Below are 17,299 nucleotides of genomic sequence, written 5' to 3' on the forward strand. Positions count from 1 at the left end.
TTGCTTATTTTGTGCTTACCATTTGAGAGATGATTAGGTTTTAGACTATGACTTAATTGTGACTAAGTGTAATCTTACCACAAAATAAATATTTTCTCTAAATATTTTTTATTTAAAAGTTTAAAAGTGGAAAATATCCACTTGCAATTTCCAAAAATGGTTAACAGAAGTTACTCTGAATAAAGGTAGCACTTTCAACCTTTTCTGAGGTGATATCTCTGATAAATTAAGTACCACAATTTCAGAAAGCAGACACGTTATTCAACAAATAACCTGTTAAATAATTCTCCAACTGGGAATTTCTTATGTCTCATAAAATATTTCAGAAAGGTAACAAATATAACTGTAAGGCAGACTAGGCAATAGGCTGAGATTCAGAAGACCTGTCCATTTATTTAACTATGTTACCTTGGGCAAGCCACTTCTGAGCTGCAAGTTATTTACCTTTCCAACTGAAATAAGAGCCACTAAAAATTATGTATTTAAAATGTACTTGCCTCTTTCACAGTACATGTATTATATTAATAGCTATCATAACAGTACTAATAAAGACCTAATATTATCTCACATTTTATAAACAGGTAAACTAAAATATCTTGTAGTTAAGGTTCCCAGTACAACCCAGTCTGTTACAGATGAAGGAGCTGGAATCAGAACTAAGGTCTGCCTGATTACAAAGTCTGTGTCCTTAAGCTATATCACACTCGCTTTAAGAGAGATAATACTCTCCTTCCCTGCCTGAAAGAGTTGAGACACAGATAATGAAACAGATTTAAAATTTTTAAACAAAATTTCCTTATGTAGGATTCTCAATTCATTCGAGAATATTTGTCTGTCATTCTCAATTCTGGCTGCACATTACAATCACTTGAAGAGTTTTACAATGTCAACACAGTGAAGAGCACAAATGTCTGCGACAGTAGTTTTAACCTCACAGACCCCTGAAAGACTTACGGAACTGTAAGGGTATACCAATGCTCTAAGGCAGTGCTTCTGTTTAAAAAGTACATACTTAATAGGGCTGAGCAGTGGCTCACGCCTGTAATCCTAACACTTTGGGAGGCTGAGGCGGAGGATTGCTTGAGGTCAGGAGTTCAAGACCAGCCTGGGCAACATAGTGAGACCACCCCCCACCCCGCCATCTCTAAAAAACAATTACAAGCCAAATTAGCTGGGCATCGTGGTACATGCCTGTAGTCCCAGCTACTTAGGAGGCTGAAGTGGAAGGATCGCTTGAGCCCAGGAGTTGGAGGCTGCAGTGAGCTATGATCATGCTACTGCATTTCAGACTGGGTGACAGAGCAAGACCCTGTCCCTAAATAAATAAAGTATATGCTTAAATGTATAAATGGATGTGTGTATACGCATGTTTTAAAAATTCTGGGTTATCCTGGATTGAAATACCAGATCCATCACTTACCAGCTGTGTGTCCTTGAGTGAATCATTTATTCTCTCTGAGCCTGAGTTTCCTCAACTATAAAATGGGAATAATAACAGTGCCTACCTCAGCTTGGCGCGGTGGCTCACGCCTGTAACTCCACACTTTGGGAGGCCAAGTGGGGGCAGATCACTTGAGGTCAGGAGTTCGAGACTAGCCTGGCCACCATGGTGAAACCTTATCTCTACTAAAAATACAAAAATTAACTGGGTGTGGTGGTGCATGCCTATAATCCCAGCAACTCAGGAGGCTAAGGTAGGAGAATCTCTTGAGCCTGGGAGGCAGAGGTTGCAGAGAGCTGAGATCGTGCGACTGCACTCCCACCTGGGAGACAGCAAGACACTGTCTCAAAAAAAATTAAATAAAAAAATAAAAATTGTGCCTACCTCATAAAGATGCCATAAGAATTAAGTAAGATTAGCACAAAGACTTGTACATATTAACAGGCCAGTAAATGTTAAGTATTATTATCTATTACTTTTACTAAAAGTTTTTAAAGCTAAACTATGAAAGTACCTTTTCAGAATAAGCAGCAATAATGACTTCAGAACACTTTTTCCAATTTAAGACCACCTGTTTCAGTTTATTAACTTAAAATGTTGCCATTATGCATTATTCATGTTGCAAATATGCCAACATTTCATTACTGATTAAACTTTTTAATTTTAAATTTTGTTGTTTTTTGTTTTCATGAGATGGAGTCTGTTGCCTTGGCTGGAGTGCAGTGGCGTGATCTCAGCTCATTGCAACCTCCGCCTCCCAGGTTTAAGCGGTTCTCCTGCCTCAGACTCCCAAATAGCTGGGACTACAGGCATGCGACAACATGCCTAATTTTTTTGTATTTTTAATAGAGACGGGGTTTCACCATGTTTGCCAGACTGATCTCAAACTCCTGATCTCAGGTGATCCACCCACCTCGGCCTCCCAAAGTGCTGGGATTACAGGCATGAGCCATTGTGTCCGGCCTTTATTTTTTATTAAAGAGAGACAGGGTTTCGCCATGCTACTCAGGCTGGTCTCAAACTACTGAGCTCAAGCAATCCACCTCTCTCAGCCTCCCGAAGTGTTAGGATTACAGGCGTAAGCCACTATGCCGAACCTGATCATACTTTTTCACTCATGTTTAGATAGTATAGTTTTCAATACTCTTATTTATTAGCTGATTTATTAACATGTTGGATAATTCCTGCAGTTATTATTTTGGGTTTTGGTTGAGTTATATCATAAAGATGGGGATAATTTTTCTACTGAAAAGGTAACTAGCTATGATAGTTCACAATTTTGGGGGTTTGTGTTGGCTTTTGTTTTTTTCTTGAATCAGGATCTCACCCTGTCACCCAGGCTGGAATGCAGTGGTATGATCTTGGCTCACTGCAGCCTTGACCTCCAGGGCTCAAGCAATCCTCCCATCTCAGCCTCCTGAGTAGCTGGGACTACAAGTGGGGCACCACTATGCCCAGCTAATTTTTTGTATTTTTGTAGAGATGTGGTCTTGCCATGTTGGCCAGGCTGGTCTCGAACTCCTGGGCTCAAGCGATCTGCCTGCCTTGGCCTCCCAAAGTGTCAAAGATTACAGGTATGAGCCACTGTGCCCGCCTGATAGATCACATTTTTAACACAGTATTGTAACAGCCAATGTGTCCCTGAATTAATTGTGTAATTTTTTTTTTTTTTTTTTGAGATGGAGTCTCACTCTGTTGCCCAGGCTGGAGTGCTGGAGTGTAATGGCGTGATCTCGGCTCACTGCAAGCTCCGCCTCCCAGGTTCACGCCATTCTCCTGCCTCAGCCTCCCAAGCAGCTGGGACTACAGGTGCCCACTACCACGCCCAGCTAATTTTTTGTATTTTTTAATAGAGACGGGGTTTCACTGTGTTAGCCAGGATGGTGCTGATCTCCTGACCTCGTGATCCTCCCACCTTGGCCTCCCAGAGTGCTGGCATTACAGGCGTGAGCCACCGCGCCCAGCCAATTGTGTAATTTTATAAACACTTACAGGTTTAGACACATTCTCAACAGTAACAGAGCTTTGTGAAGGTTTAGATACAGGATGAAATCTAGGCAAGTCAGCCACTGGATTTGATGGTGGGTCTCTGTAGCGTTGACTTGCAGTCCTGAATATTTCAGGAATACCTGTATTTTAAAATTACACAACATATTAAATATATTTCTACACAACCAATTATATCAAAATATTTCACTTTAAAATGGAAATACTACAGTAATACTGTACCTGGACTGTGTGGCTCACTCTTTATTCCTTTTGAAGATGAGCTGGAGTGGCCTCTGTTCAAAATATCTATAAAATTATATTTATTTTAAAATTTGTTATGTGAAAGAAATTTATACTAATAGAAAATTCCTCCAAAATATATCTTTACATAACCAATAATTGAAGTATATTTCTTTCCTTTAATGGTGACAGGATTGTGTACAGATTCAGATTCCCGTGACTTGAAATCAAACCCTTCCCCAACATCTGGAAGTTTCATGATGGGAGGGCTGACTGGATTAACTTTCTGTACCATTCCTCTTGAGTTCTGAATAGGAAATTATCAGAGACTACAGACTAAATTAAACCTGTAGTTCCAGAGTGTCTGATTAGTGTAAGGGGTTTCAAATCTATTACCACACTAGAAATCAGTTTGAGCCTCACAAAACCCTCTGGATCAGTTTAAGATTGCACACCCTTGTACCCATAATGAACTCCGTAACTTCTAGGTTACTGAGGGGTCAAACTGAAATTTGGAAGAATAGTGATTTGATTAAAATTGCTTATCAGGAAAAGGTACAAAGCATTAACAAATCCCATAAAACCTCAACAATTTTCCTTTTTTCTCTCCTAGTAGAAAAGAACCAGATCCCGCTGGGTGCAGTGGCTCACATCTGCAATCCCAGTACTTTGGGAGGCTGAGACAGGCGGATCACGAGGTCAGGAGATTGAGACCATCCTGGCTAACACGGTGAAACCCTGTCTCTACTAAAAATACAAAAAATTTAGCCAGGCGTGGTGGCGGGCACCTGTAGTCCCAGCTACTCGGGAGGTTGAGGCAGGAGAATGGCGTGAACCTGGGAGGCGGAGCTTGCAATGAGCTGAGATAGCGCACTGCACTCCAGCCTGGGCGACAGAGCGAGACTCCGTCTCCAAAAAAAAGAGAAAAGAACCAGATCCCATGAAACAATTCTATCAATGTCCAGTACCTTTGTGGATTGTTAGATTTCTGTTAGAGTAATTAGACTTGGCATTATTATAACGTTAAAGTGAAGATATTGGTGATGCTTGTTAGAGTATCTTCTCCCTGTAATCCTAGCAGTTCGGGAGGCCGAAGTGGGTGCATCACTTGAGGTCAGGATAAAAGTGAAGGGTCACACAAAAGTAGGGTTGCTTTCTGATCACAGAAATTTAGTATTCTATGAGTAAACATTACAGAAGTCTTCTAGAAGAAAAATCTCCTCAAACAACTTGATAATGTTTTCATTCAGAAATTCAGGGTAAGTATTAATCCACTAAGAGCTATTTTTACTTTTTGGTGGTTATAGTCTACCAATCACAAGTTTTTTCCTCTCCTTCCCCTGCCTTCATTGCAGTTCCATAGAAACATTTAGATGATATTCCATATGCTAAAATATTTTATAGCTCACAAAGAAAACATCAATAAAATCACTTAAATTCTGAGTTATCAATATTGGGTCCAATACCCTTTTTGGTAGAATCTCTTAAAACTAATACACATTGTTTTGGTTGAGTACTGCTAAGTCATCTACAATCAATATAAATCCAACTTGAATCTTAATTGTCATGCTTCAATAAGATGATTTGAGTGATAATTTTTGAAAATGGTTAATATTTCAGCCATTAAACATTTAAAACAGTGACTTGAAAGTAAGAGAATTATTTCTATGTCTCTATCAACAATAAATATGCCAATCGTCTGCTCATTTAATATTTAGCTGGCCTCTCCACTTAGACCTCCCAATTTGCCACAGGAATGTACATTGAGCAATTCAAATAGGCCTAAATTATTCTGCCTCTGATAAAACTGAGTAGAAATGCTATCACAAGTTTAGAGCCAAGAGAAGAAAGAACTAGGCTTTCAGAAAATTTAAAACTCATCTCTTAACCACACTATTACTCATTGCCATGGTAAGTAAGAAGACTGGTATGCTGGCTACATTCCTTGACTTCTCCAGGCCTAAAAAAAGTAAATAAAATGAAAAAGGATCTGTTTCCTTTTTCTCTCCTGAAATTCAGTTATGTTGTCCCTTGCACTTTACACACTTTTGAGGACTTTTTTTGAGACATAGTCTTGCTCTCTTGCCTAGGCTGGAGTGCAGTGACATGATCTTGGCTCACTGCAACCTCTGCCTCCAGGTTCAGGAGACTCTCATGCCTCAGCCTACTGCATAGCTGGGAATATAGGCACGTGCCACCATGTCTGGCTAATTTTTGTATCTTTATATACAGAGTCGGTTTCACCATGTTGGCCAGGCTGGTCTCAAACTCCTGGCTTCAAGTGATGCACCCACTTCGGCCTCCCGAACTGCTAGGATTACAGGGAGAAGATACTCTAACAAGCATCACCAATATCTTCACTTTAACATTATAATAATGCCAAGTCTAATTACTCTAACAGAAATCTAACAATCCACAAAGGTACTGGACATGTTTTGCTAGAAAGCCATGAAGATTTACGTATGCTGACTGCCTGCACTGTCCAAGCATAGTGCTGGAAAACCAGGCCCTCCCTCCTTCATGAATATAAACAGTAGTTGCAGAAGATGGGTATAGCCAGAGGCTACAGCACATGCTGGTAGACAGACCAGAGATTCTATAATGATGCAGCACCTATGCATTTTATAGTCATATATCAAGATGATACTTTGATGAGGCAGTTGCTTAGACATTAGAACCCCCATGAGACACTAACACAAACTTATTTAGCATATTATGATATTTTAAGAAAAGTATTCCAAATACTTCATTTTCTGTACATATGAGTTTAAGGGAGAAAAAAAAATTAACAAACAGGCTACTTGGCTCCATTAGAAATTATGATTTTCAATCTCAGAAGGCTTACAATGTTGTTCAGGTCATCTTAACCCTCAATTAACTTAGTTATTTCCTTTTGCTCACATCTGATATTTTAACCTCTCACCTCCTTACTCCAGTCCTCAACTACATTCTTGCTTTGATTCTCACAAGTTCTTACAGACCTTTACTCTCCCTGTTACCTCTAACTCCTTACAGAAGAACAACAGTATCAAGGACAGATAAGATATTCCATATATTTTCCATTAGAAACAACCATCTTATGAAACGTTACTTCACTGAAAGTAAATGCTTACTTGAAATGGCTGGTTTTGAACTTGATATCTCTCCAACAAAGATCAGTTCATCGTCATCCTCGTCCTGAGTTTCTTCTACTTTCTTCTGCCATGGCTCTAGCTCTTCTTCTTCACATTCCATAAAGAGTTCTGCCATTTTTGAAATGTCTAATTTTGAAAAGGAGAGAAGCAAACTTTGTTTTCAAAGAGAAAATATTTTTTGTGCAATACACAGTATGATATTTAAGATGCACTTTAATAATCCTAATAGCAATTACTGACTCGATATTTGTTTTTGAGACGGAGTTTTGCTCTTATTGCCCAGGCATGATCTCAGCTCACTGCAACCTCTGCCTCCTGGGTTCAAACGATTCTCCTGCCTCAGCCTTCCAAGTAGCTGGGATTACACGTGCCCACTGCTATGCCCAGTTAAGTTTTATATTTTTAGTAGGGATGGGGTTTCACCATGTTGACCAGGCTGGTCTCGAACTCCTGACCTCAAGTGATCTGCCTGCTTCGGACTCCCAAAGTGCTAGGATTACAGGCATGAGCCACCACGCCCAGCCTACTGACTTGATTCTCGTGCCTCAGCCTCCTGAGTAGCTGGGACTACAGGCATGGTCTACAGTGGACCCTTCCCAACCCTGAGTGGCCATCTCTGCCTTGTAATCAGTACATGGTAGCAAAAGAAATAAACTCAGAACTAAATCTCTAAGATCTAAACTAGTTAAACTTGGCTAGACAGATAGATAATGAAGGATAGTAGTCATTTACAGTGGCCAATACATTTTAGGATCAAATCCAAAGTGAGTTTTAGTTATATGACTAGAATGATTATATCTACAACAAAGATTGTAGCTATTATCTGAAAAAAAACCTTGTATAAACAAGGGAGATAAACTAACAGAAAATAGGTAGGAGATATACTAGAAAAACGGAACCAGATTCAGGTATATCAGGCACAGAGCAAAGCAGGGATAAGGCAGGATGGCAGACTAGATACAGCTAGGTGGAATAGCTGCCACCAAGAAACTGGGACGACTGGTGCACTCCTAACAGATCTTCAAAGGGGAGGCACTGAGTAGGCTGAGGGAAGACACAGAAGCTGGAATGAAGCGGGAGAAAACTGGGAAGCCCACATGGGGCTACTGTGCACAGGGACTGGTTCCTGGCCCCTAATGACTCCAGGGGAATGGGTGAGTTGAACTGGCAAGGAGCAACTCACTCTTGCCACGGACCTCTTGGGATCCCGGCAGCAGAAAATCCCTCGATCATCACGGACACTTTGGTTGGCAGGGAGAGCTGCTTAGAGAAGCGATAGAGGCAGCACGTGAGACAGTGTGAAGCCCAGAGGGTTTGCTGCAGGAGCATCTGTATTGGAGCACAGCCTGGGATGTTCATCCCCCTAGGCTCTGCTTGTCTCTATAAGATACTGTAGCACTAGAGGAACTGTCAGACCTGAACTCTGCAGGGTGGCCTTGCCCATCAGACAGGACCGGTCTGACCTGAGCACTCTTTGGTCTGCTGTCCTCTCCTGGGGCCCCAGCCTGCCCATTCCCTTTTGCAGTACAGCCTAGGGTGCCCTGATGGCCCACATCATAGCTCCTGAGCTGGCCATCCAGGTTTGACCAGCAGAGAGCTCCAGCTGGTCTGACCTCAAGTGATCCGCCTGCTTCGGACTCCCAAAGTGCTGGGATTACAGGCACGAGCCACCACGCCCAGCCTACTGACTTGATTCTCGTGCCTCAGCCTCCTGAGTAGCTGGGACTACAGGCATGGTCTACAGTGGACCCTTCCCAACCCTGAGTGGCCATCTCTGCCTTGTAATCAGTACATGGTAGCAAAAGAAATAAACTCAGAGCTCCAGCTGATCTCCAACAAAGATCAGTTCATCGTGTGGCCATGCTCCGGCCCACCTGCTCATTCTCCCCACTCCTGCTTACCTGGGGTCCACGGCCTCCCTCCACATCACTTTGCCAGTCAGTGCGTATGTGCGCAGGTGGATCATGCCTTCCCTGCCCTGTAAGCACACATGTATATGTGTGCCTTGCCCTGCCTGCTGCCAGTGGGAGTGCACTCCGCCTACCCTCCTCTGCCATAATGCCATTGTAGTCGGAGCCTTGGTGAGCACAGAGCCCGCAAGCCCTGTACCCACCAGCACCCTGACCCTGAGCCATCACTGCCACTAGAATGTAACTAGGCACAGAGAACAGTGGACCCTTCCTGACCCTGAGCAGCCATCTCTGCTTGTATCAACATGTACAAAGAGTGCATACAGTCCTGCACTGGCCAGTGACCCATCCCCACGCTAATGTCACCACCAGCATGACCATACGCACAGTTGCCGGCTGGGGCCCCTGCACCCCTGAGCCATGCTGCCTCTGCCGCTTCTGCGGAAGTCCACGCAGAAGCCGCTAGCATCCTGCAGCAGCTGATGAATGTGCACTCTGCTGTGCTGCTGCTGCCACTGGCATATGTGAACAGGAACGGACCCTGCTGTCACTGCCCTACAAAATAGTTTGGCTGGCACCACCCATTGGCGTGCTGGGACAAGAGGTACATGAGCACCTCAGTCCCCCTAGCACAGTGGGTTCCTAAACTTGAGAAGCCAGAGAAAAAAGCGGAGGCCCAATATCAGTCCTGCAAAATTAGAGCATGCACTCCAGGAGTTGTAAGCTGAGCCCTGGCCCCCTAAAATCTAGAAATGAAGCCAGCTGACTGATTCTACCTTATACCACAATCAAACTCCTAAGGTCATCAGATAGAAGAAAAAAAAAAATCCAAAGGACAGCGACTTCAAAGACTGAAGGAACATAAGCCCACAAGAGAAAGAACCAGCAAAAGAACTCTGACAACTCAAAAAGCCAGAGTGCCTTCTTTCCTCCAAATAACCACACTAGCTCTCCACCAAGGGTTCTGAAGGGGGCTGAGATGGCTGAAAGGACAGAAAAAAGAATTCAGAATATGAACAGGTATAAAGGTCATTGAGATGCAGGAGTACACTGAAACCTAATCCAAGAAAGCTAAGAATCATAATAAAACAATACAGGAGCTGACAGACAAAATAGCCAGTATAGAAAAGAACACAACTGACCTGATAGAGCTGAAAAACACAAGAATTTCAAAATGCAATCACAAGTATTAATAGCAGAATAGAACAAGCAGAGGAAAGAATCTCAGAGCTTGAAGACTGGCTTTCTAAGATAGCCAAAAAAATATAGGGGAAAAAAGAATGAAAAGGAACAAACAAGACTTCTGAGAAGTATGGGATTATGTAAAGAGACCACTAAACACCCACATCAAAAAGACATCTCAATTTAACATCCTACCATGACAACAAAAAGAACTAGAGAACCAAGAAGAGCAAACCAATCCCAAAGCTGACAGAGAAGACAAGAAATGCCCAAAATCAGAGCTGAACTGAAGGAGACTGAGAAAAGAAAAACCATTCAAAAGATCAATAAATCCGGTAGCTGTTTTTTTGAAAAAATTAATAAAACAGGCCACTAGCTAGACTAATACAGAAGAGAGAAGACCCAAATAAACACAATAAGAAACAACAAAGGAGATGTTACAACTGAACCCAGAAAAATACAAATAAACATCAGACAATATTATGAACACCTCTATGGACACCAACTACAAAATCCAGAAAAAACGAATAAATTTCTGGACACATTCACTCTCCCCAGACTGAACCAGAAATAAACTGAATCCCTGAACAGAGTAATAACGAGCTCTGAAATTGAACCAGTAAAAAAGGTCTACCAATAAAAAAAAGGTGAGGACCAGATGAATTCACACTTGAATTCTACAAGATGTACAAAGAAGAGCTGGTACTATTTCTACTGAAAGTCCTTCCTAACTCATTCTATGAGGCCAGCATTGTCCTGATAACAAAACCTGGAAGAGAAACAACAACAACAAAAAAACTTGGCTGCACGCGGTGGCTCACACCTGTAATCCCAACACTCTGGAAAGTCGAGGTGGGCGGTTAACTTGAGGTCAAGAGTTCGAGACCAGCCTGGGTAACATGGTGAAACCCCATCTCTACTAAAATACAAAATTAGCCAGGGTGATGGTGAACGCCTGTAATCCCAGCTACTTGGGAGTCAGAGGCAGAAGAATCACTTGAACCCAAGAGGCAGAGGTTGCAGTGAGATGAAATCACACCACTGTACTCTAGCCTGTGCAACAGAGTAAGACTGAGTCTCAAAAGAAAAAAAAAAACAAAAACAAAACAAAACAAAACCCAACAGCTTAGTCAGGCATGATGGCAAGTACTTCTGTCCCAGCTACTCAGAATGCTGAGGTGGGAGAATCACCTGAGCCCCAGGAGGTTGGGGATGCAGTGGGCCATGACGGCACCACTGCACTCCAGTCTAGGCAAGATAAAGGACCTGTCAGAAAACAATAAAAGGAAGAATAAAGACCAGCAATATTATACAACATTTCCCTCTCATTCACCCTTTCTTTCTCAGGAAGAATCCACCAAAACAAGACTTAAGGAGGAGGACAATGCAGGATGCAGAAAATCTGACATTCAGCACAATACAAAAACAAAAGAAAGTCCCAGGACAACAGCTGTGCAGTAGGCCTACAGCGCAAACAGCCAGAGCAGTGCAGGAGAATATCACTTCCAGGAGACTTGACAAACTTCCAAAAATATTAAGCATTAAATTGTTAGATAACCTGACAAGTTTCAGTGTAGGATAAGTGAATTAAGAGGCCATGGGGCCGGGCATGGTAGTGGTGCATGTCTGTAGTCCCAGCTGCCCAGGAGGCTAAGGAATGAGAATCTCTGGAACCCAGGAAGAGAATGAGAATCTCTGGAACCCAGGAAGGGGAGGTGCAAACACTGCACTCCAGCCTGGGAGGCAGCGCTGGACTTCGTCTGAAACACACACACACACACACGTGACAGAAGGAGCCAGGCGCAGGGGCTCACAACCTTAATCTCGGCACTCTGGGAGGCCGGGGTGGGCGGATCACTTGATGCCAGGAGTTCAAGACCAGCCTGGCCAACATGGCGAAACCCTGTCTCTACTAAAAATACAAAACTAGCCAGGTATGATGGTGCACAGCTGTAAGCCCAACTATTTGGGAGGCTGGGGCAGGGGAATTGCTTGAACCCAGGAGGCGGAGGTTGCAGTGAGATGAGATCGTGCCATTGCACTACAGCCTGGGCAGCAGAGTGAGACACTGTCTCAGAAAAAAATGAAAAACGAAAAACGAAAAAACCAATAATCAAAAAACCAAAAGCTTTCATGCCAACATCTTTGATGAATATGAATGCAAAAATCCTCAACAAAATACTGGCAAACCGAATATAGCAGCGCATCAAAAAGCTTATCTACTACTATCCCGTAGGCTTTACCCCTGGGATGCAGGGTTCGTTCAACACATGCAAATCAATAAATGTGATTCATCACATAAACAGAACTAAGAACAAAAACTATCTGATTATCTCAATAGACACAGTAAAGGCTATCAATAAAATTCAACACCTCTTCGTGTTAAAAATTCTCAATAAACGGCCAGGTGTGGTGGCTCAGGCCTGTAATCCCACAATTTGGGAGGCCGAGGCGGGTGGATCACAAGGTCAAAAGATCGAGACCATCCTGGCCAATATGGTGAAACCCCGTCTCTACTAAAAATACAAAAATTAACTGGGCGTGGTGGCGCATGCCTGCAGTCCCAGCTACTTGGGAGGCTGAGGCAGGAGAATGGCTTGAACCCGGGAGGCGGAGGTTGCAGTGAGCCAAGTTTGTGCCACTGCACTCCAGCCTGGCGACAGAGTGAGACTCTGCCTCAAAAAACAAAAAAAACAAAAAACAAAAAACAAAAAACAAAAACAAACAAACAAAAAAATCTCAATGAACTAGGTATTGAAGGAACATCTCAAAATAATAACGGCCATCTATGACAACCCCACAGGCAACATCATATGGAATGGGCACAAGCTGGAAGCATTCCCCTGGAAAACCAGCACAAGACAAGGATGCTCTCTCTCTCACCGTTCCTATTCAACACAGTATTGGAAGTCCCACAATCAGGCNAGGTTGCAGTGAGCCAAGTTTGTGCCACTGCACTCCAGCCTGGCGACAGAGTGAGACTCTGCCTCAAAAAACAAAAAAAACAAAAAACAAAAAACAAAAAACAAAAAACAAAAAACAAAACAAACAAACAAAAAAATCTCAATGAACTAGGTATTGAAGGAACATCTCAAAATAATAACGGCCATCTATGACAACCCCACAGGCAACATCATATGGAATGGGCACAAGCTGGAAGCATTCCCCTGGAAAACCAGCACAAGACAAGGATGCTCTCTCTCTCACCGTTCCTATTCAACACAGTATTGGAAGTCCCACAATCAGGCAAGAGAAAGAAATAGATGGCATCCAAATAGGAAGACAAGAAGTCAAACTACTCCTGTTTGCAGATAGCATGAGCCACTATCTAGAAAACCCCCCGTAGTCTCAGCCCAAAAGTGCCTTAAACTGATAAACACCTTCAGCAAAGTCTCAGGATACAAAATCAATGTACAAAAATCACCGGCATTCCTATACACCAACAACAGTCAAGCCAAGTGCCAAATCAGGAACACAATCCCATTCACAATAGCCACAAAAAGAATAAAATACCTAGGAATAGAGCCAACCAGGGAGGTTAAAGAATCTCTTCAATGAGAATTACAAAACGCTGCCGAAAGAAATCAGAGATGACACAAACACATGGAAAAACATTCTATGCTCATTAACAGGAAGAATCAATATTGATAAAATGGCATACTGCCCAAAGCAATTTATAGATTCAATGATATGCCTATCAAACTACCGATGACATTCTTCACAGAACAAGAACAAGTTATTTTAAAATTCAAAAGGAACCAAAAAAAGGCCTGGACAGCCAAGGCAAACCTAAGCACAAAGAACAAAGATGAAGGCATCATGCTACCTGCCTTCAAACGGTACAGGGCTACAATAACCAAAACAGCATGGTCCTGGTACAGAAACACATATATAAACCAATGGAACAGAATAGAGAGCCCAGAAATAAGGCCACACACCTACAACCATCTGACGTTCGACAAAACTGACAAAAACACACAATGGGGGAAAGGACTCCCTATTCAATAAATGGTGCCAGGATAACTGGCTAGCCATATGCAAGAGACTGAAACTGGACCCCTTCTTTACACCATAAACAAAAATCAACTCAAGATGGATCAAAGACTTCAATGTAAAACCCAAAACTATAAAAACCCTGGAAGACAACCCAGGCAATACCATTCTGGACGTAGGAATGGGCAGACTTCATGACAAAGACATCAAAGGTAATTATGACAAAAGCCAAAATTGACAAATGGGCTCTAATTAAACGAAAGAGCTTCTGCACAGCAAAAGAAACTATAGACAGAGTAAACAACCTATAAACGGGAGAAAAATTTTGCAAACTATGCATCTGACAAAGGGCTAATATCCAGCATATATAAGGAACTTAAACAAATTTATAACATAAAAAGCAAACAACCCCATTAAAAAGTTGGCAGTGCATATGAACACACACTTATCAGAAGACATACATGTAGCCAACAAGCATATTTAAAAAAAGCACATCATCACTGATCATTAAAGAAATGCAAATCAAAACCACACTGAGATATAATCTCTCACCTGTCAGAATGGCTATTATTCAAAAGTCAAAAAAATAACAGACGCTGGGGAGGGTGCACAGAAAAAGGAACATTTATACAGTGTTGGTGGGAGTGTAAATTAGTTCAACCACCGTGGAGGACAGTGTGGTGATTCCTCAAAGACTTAAAAACATAACTACCATCAGACCCAGCAATTCTATTACTAGGTATATACCCAAAGGAATGTAAACTGCTCTATCAAAAAGACACATGTATACGTATGTTCACTGCAGCACTATTCACAGGAGCAAAGACATGGAATCCACCCAAGTGCCCATCAATGGTAGACTGGATGAAGAAAATGCGGTACATATACACCATGGAGTACTCTGTAGCCATAAAAAAGAACAAGGTCATGTCCTTTGCAGGAACATGGATGGAGCTGGAGGCCATTATCCTTAGCAAACTAATGCAGGAACAGAAAACCTAATACCACTTGCTCTCACTTATAAGTGGGTGCTAAATGATGAGAACACACAGACATATAGAGGGGAACAACAGATGCTGGGGGCCTACTTGAGGGTGGAGGGTGGAAGGACGGAGAAGATTAGGAAAAACAACTCATGCGTACTAGGCTTAATACCTGAGTGGTGAAATAACCTATACAATAAACCCCCAAGACAGGAGTGTACCCATAACAAACCTGCACATGTATCCCTGAACTTAAAAGTTAAAAAAAGACAGAGATAATACAGAGGGCAAGAGACGATAGGATATAATTAGCATCTTTAGAGAGATAAGACAACAATATTATATAAAGACAGCCAAAATTAAGTAAAAAAAAAAAAAGTCAAATGTCAAAGTTGAATAAATGTGAAGCCAAAAGACAAAAAACACATATATTAAACACAGAAAACAAGATTGGTAGAAAATCAATTTCAAAGGTATAAAATGTACCTAACAAAAGTTCCAGGAAAACAAAAGTAAGACAAAAGGAGAGAAGAAGTAATCAAAGGAAAATACAAGAAAATTCCCAGTTCTCATGGATACAAATCTACAGAATCAAAAGGGCCCACTAGCAGTCAGCATGATGATCAAGAATAAAAACTACACTAGAAAGACATATGAAATTTCAGAATACTGGAAATTGCCAGGTGGCTGGGTGAGGTGGCCCAGGCCTGTAATCCCAGCACTCTGGGAGGCCGAGGCAGGTGGATCACTTGAGGCCAGAAGTTCGAGACCAGCCTGGATAACATGGTGAGACCCCGTACCTACCAAAAATACAAAAATTAACTGGGCACAGTGGTGCACACCTGTAATTCTAGCTGCTTGGGGGGCAGAGGCACAAGAATTGCCTCAGCCCGGGAGCTGGTGGTTGCAGTAAGCTGAGACTGGGCCCTGCCACTGCACTCTAGCCTGGGTGATGGAGTGAGACTCTGTCTCAGACAAACAAACAAACAAACAAACAAACAAACAAGAATAAAGAACAGCTTAGCCAGGCATGGTGGCATGCACCTCTAGCCCCAGTTACTCAGAAAGCTGAGGTGGGAAAATCACCTGAGCCCCAGGAGGTGGGGGCTGCAGTGAGCCATGAAGGTACCACTGCACTCCAATCTAGGCAACAGAGTAAGGGCGTATCTCCAAAAAAAAAAAAAAAAAAAAAAAAAAAAAAAGAATACAGACCAGCAATATTATACAACAAATCCCTCTCATTCACCCTTTCTCAGTAAGAATCCACCAAAACAAGACTTAAGGAGAATGACACAGGATGCAGAAAATCTGACATTCAGCACAATACAAAAACAAAAGAAAGTCCCAGGACAATAGCTGTGCAGTAGGGCCTACAGAGCAACAAGCCAGAGTAGTGCAGGAGAATACTACTCACTCCCAGGAACCTGCCAATCCCCCCAAATATTATTAAAATACTAAACATTAAATTGTTAGATTACCTGACAAGTTTCACAGTGTAGGAAAAGTGAATTAAGAGGCCATGGGGCCAGGTGTGGTGGTGGCGTACGCCTGTATTCCCAGCTACACGGGAAGCAGAGGCATGAGAATCGCTGGAACCTGGGAGTGGGAGGTGCAGTGAGCCAAGATCGTGCCACTGCACTCCAGTCTGGGTGACTGGGAGACTTTATCTCAAGAAAAAAAGGGGACTAGGAAGTGACAGGGCGTGGTAGCTCACGACCTTAATCCCAGCATTTTGGGAGGCTGAGGCGGGCAGATCACTTGAGGTCAGGAGTGTGAGACCAGCGTGGTCCACATGGCAAAATCCTGTCTCTACTGAAAACAAAAATACAAAAATTTGCAGTGCATGGTGGCGCACGCCTTTAATCCCAGCTAGAAGGGAGGCTGAGGCAGGAGAATTGCTGGAACCCGGGAGTGCAGTAAGTTGAGATCAAGCCACTGCACTCTAGCCTGGGCGACAGCGTGAGACTCTGTCTCAGAAAATAAAAAAAGAAAAGAGGCTCTGGAAGGGTGTGAGTGGCTACAGGTTTTAATAAACTTTGCTAACTTATAAAACGAAAATTTTAATTGAGCAATATATAAAACAGAAAAGGAAATGTATCCATCATAATACATTAATACAGTACCACGCTAACCTGTGAACAGTATTATGGTCATCATAAAATCATCGAATATGATTTACTCAAAAATTAAGATATAACTATATCGAGAGATGCTTAAAAGGAAGAAAAAGTTTTAAGAAAACTAAAATCCTCATCTTCCTTGATAGAAAATCACTAGGTAATGGCAAAACATGATGATTCAAGAGACAACTGTATGTACATGAGTTTTAAAAATTGAGAAATGTGGAAGTAAGTATTAGAAAAACAGCTATACAACTGAAAGTACATGCTTTTCACTTTTTTAGCTTGAAAACAGGGAGGATATAGG

The 17,299-nt window shown here is 42.2% G+C and overlaps 1 protein-coding gene across 1 annotated transcript in view; it reads right to left on the reverse strand.

Annotated features, from left to right (window-relative positions):
- The window catches only part of ZNF280C (zinc finger protein 280C), a 65,625-nt gene that overhangs the window by 36,941 nt on the left and 11,385 nt on the right, over nucleotides 1–17,299 (reverse strand). The window contains exons 3-5 of the mRNA XM_017863978.1: nucleotides 6,784–6,930; nucleotides 3,671–3,736; nucleotides 3,402–3,570 (exon numbers count right to left, since the gene is read on the reverse strand). Of these exons, the coding sequence (XP_017719467.1) occupies nucleotides 3,402–3,570; nucleotides 3,671–3,736; nucleotides 6,784–6,930 (382 nt within the window). The remainder of the gene's footprint in view (nucleotides 1–3,401; nucleotides 3,571–3,670; nucleotides 3,737–6,783; nucleotides 6,931–17,299) is intronic.

This window comes from Rhinopithecus bieti, unplaced genomic scaffold, assembly GCF_001698545.2.
Source record: "Rhinopithecus bieti isolate Rb0 unplaced genomic scaffold, ASM169854v2 scaffold_75017, whole genome shotgun sequence".
Classification (NCBI taxonomy): domain Eukaryota; kingdom Metazoa; phylum Chordata; class Mammalia; order Primates; family Cercopithecidae; genus Rhinopithecus; species Rhinopithecus bieti.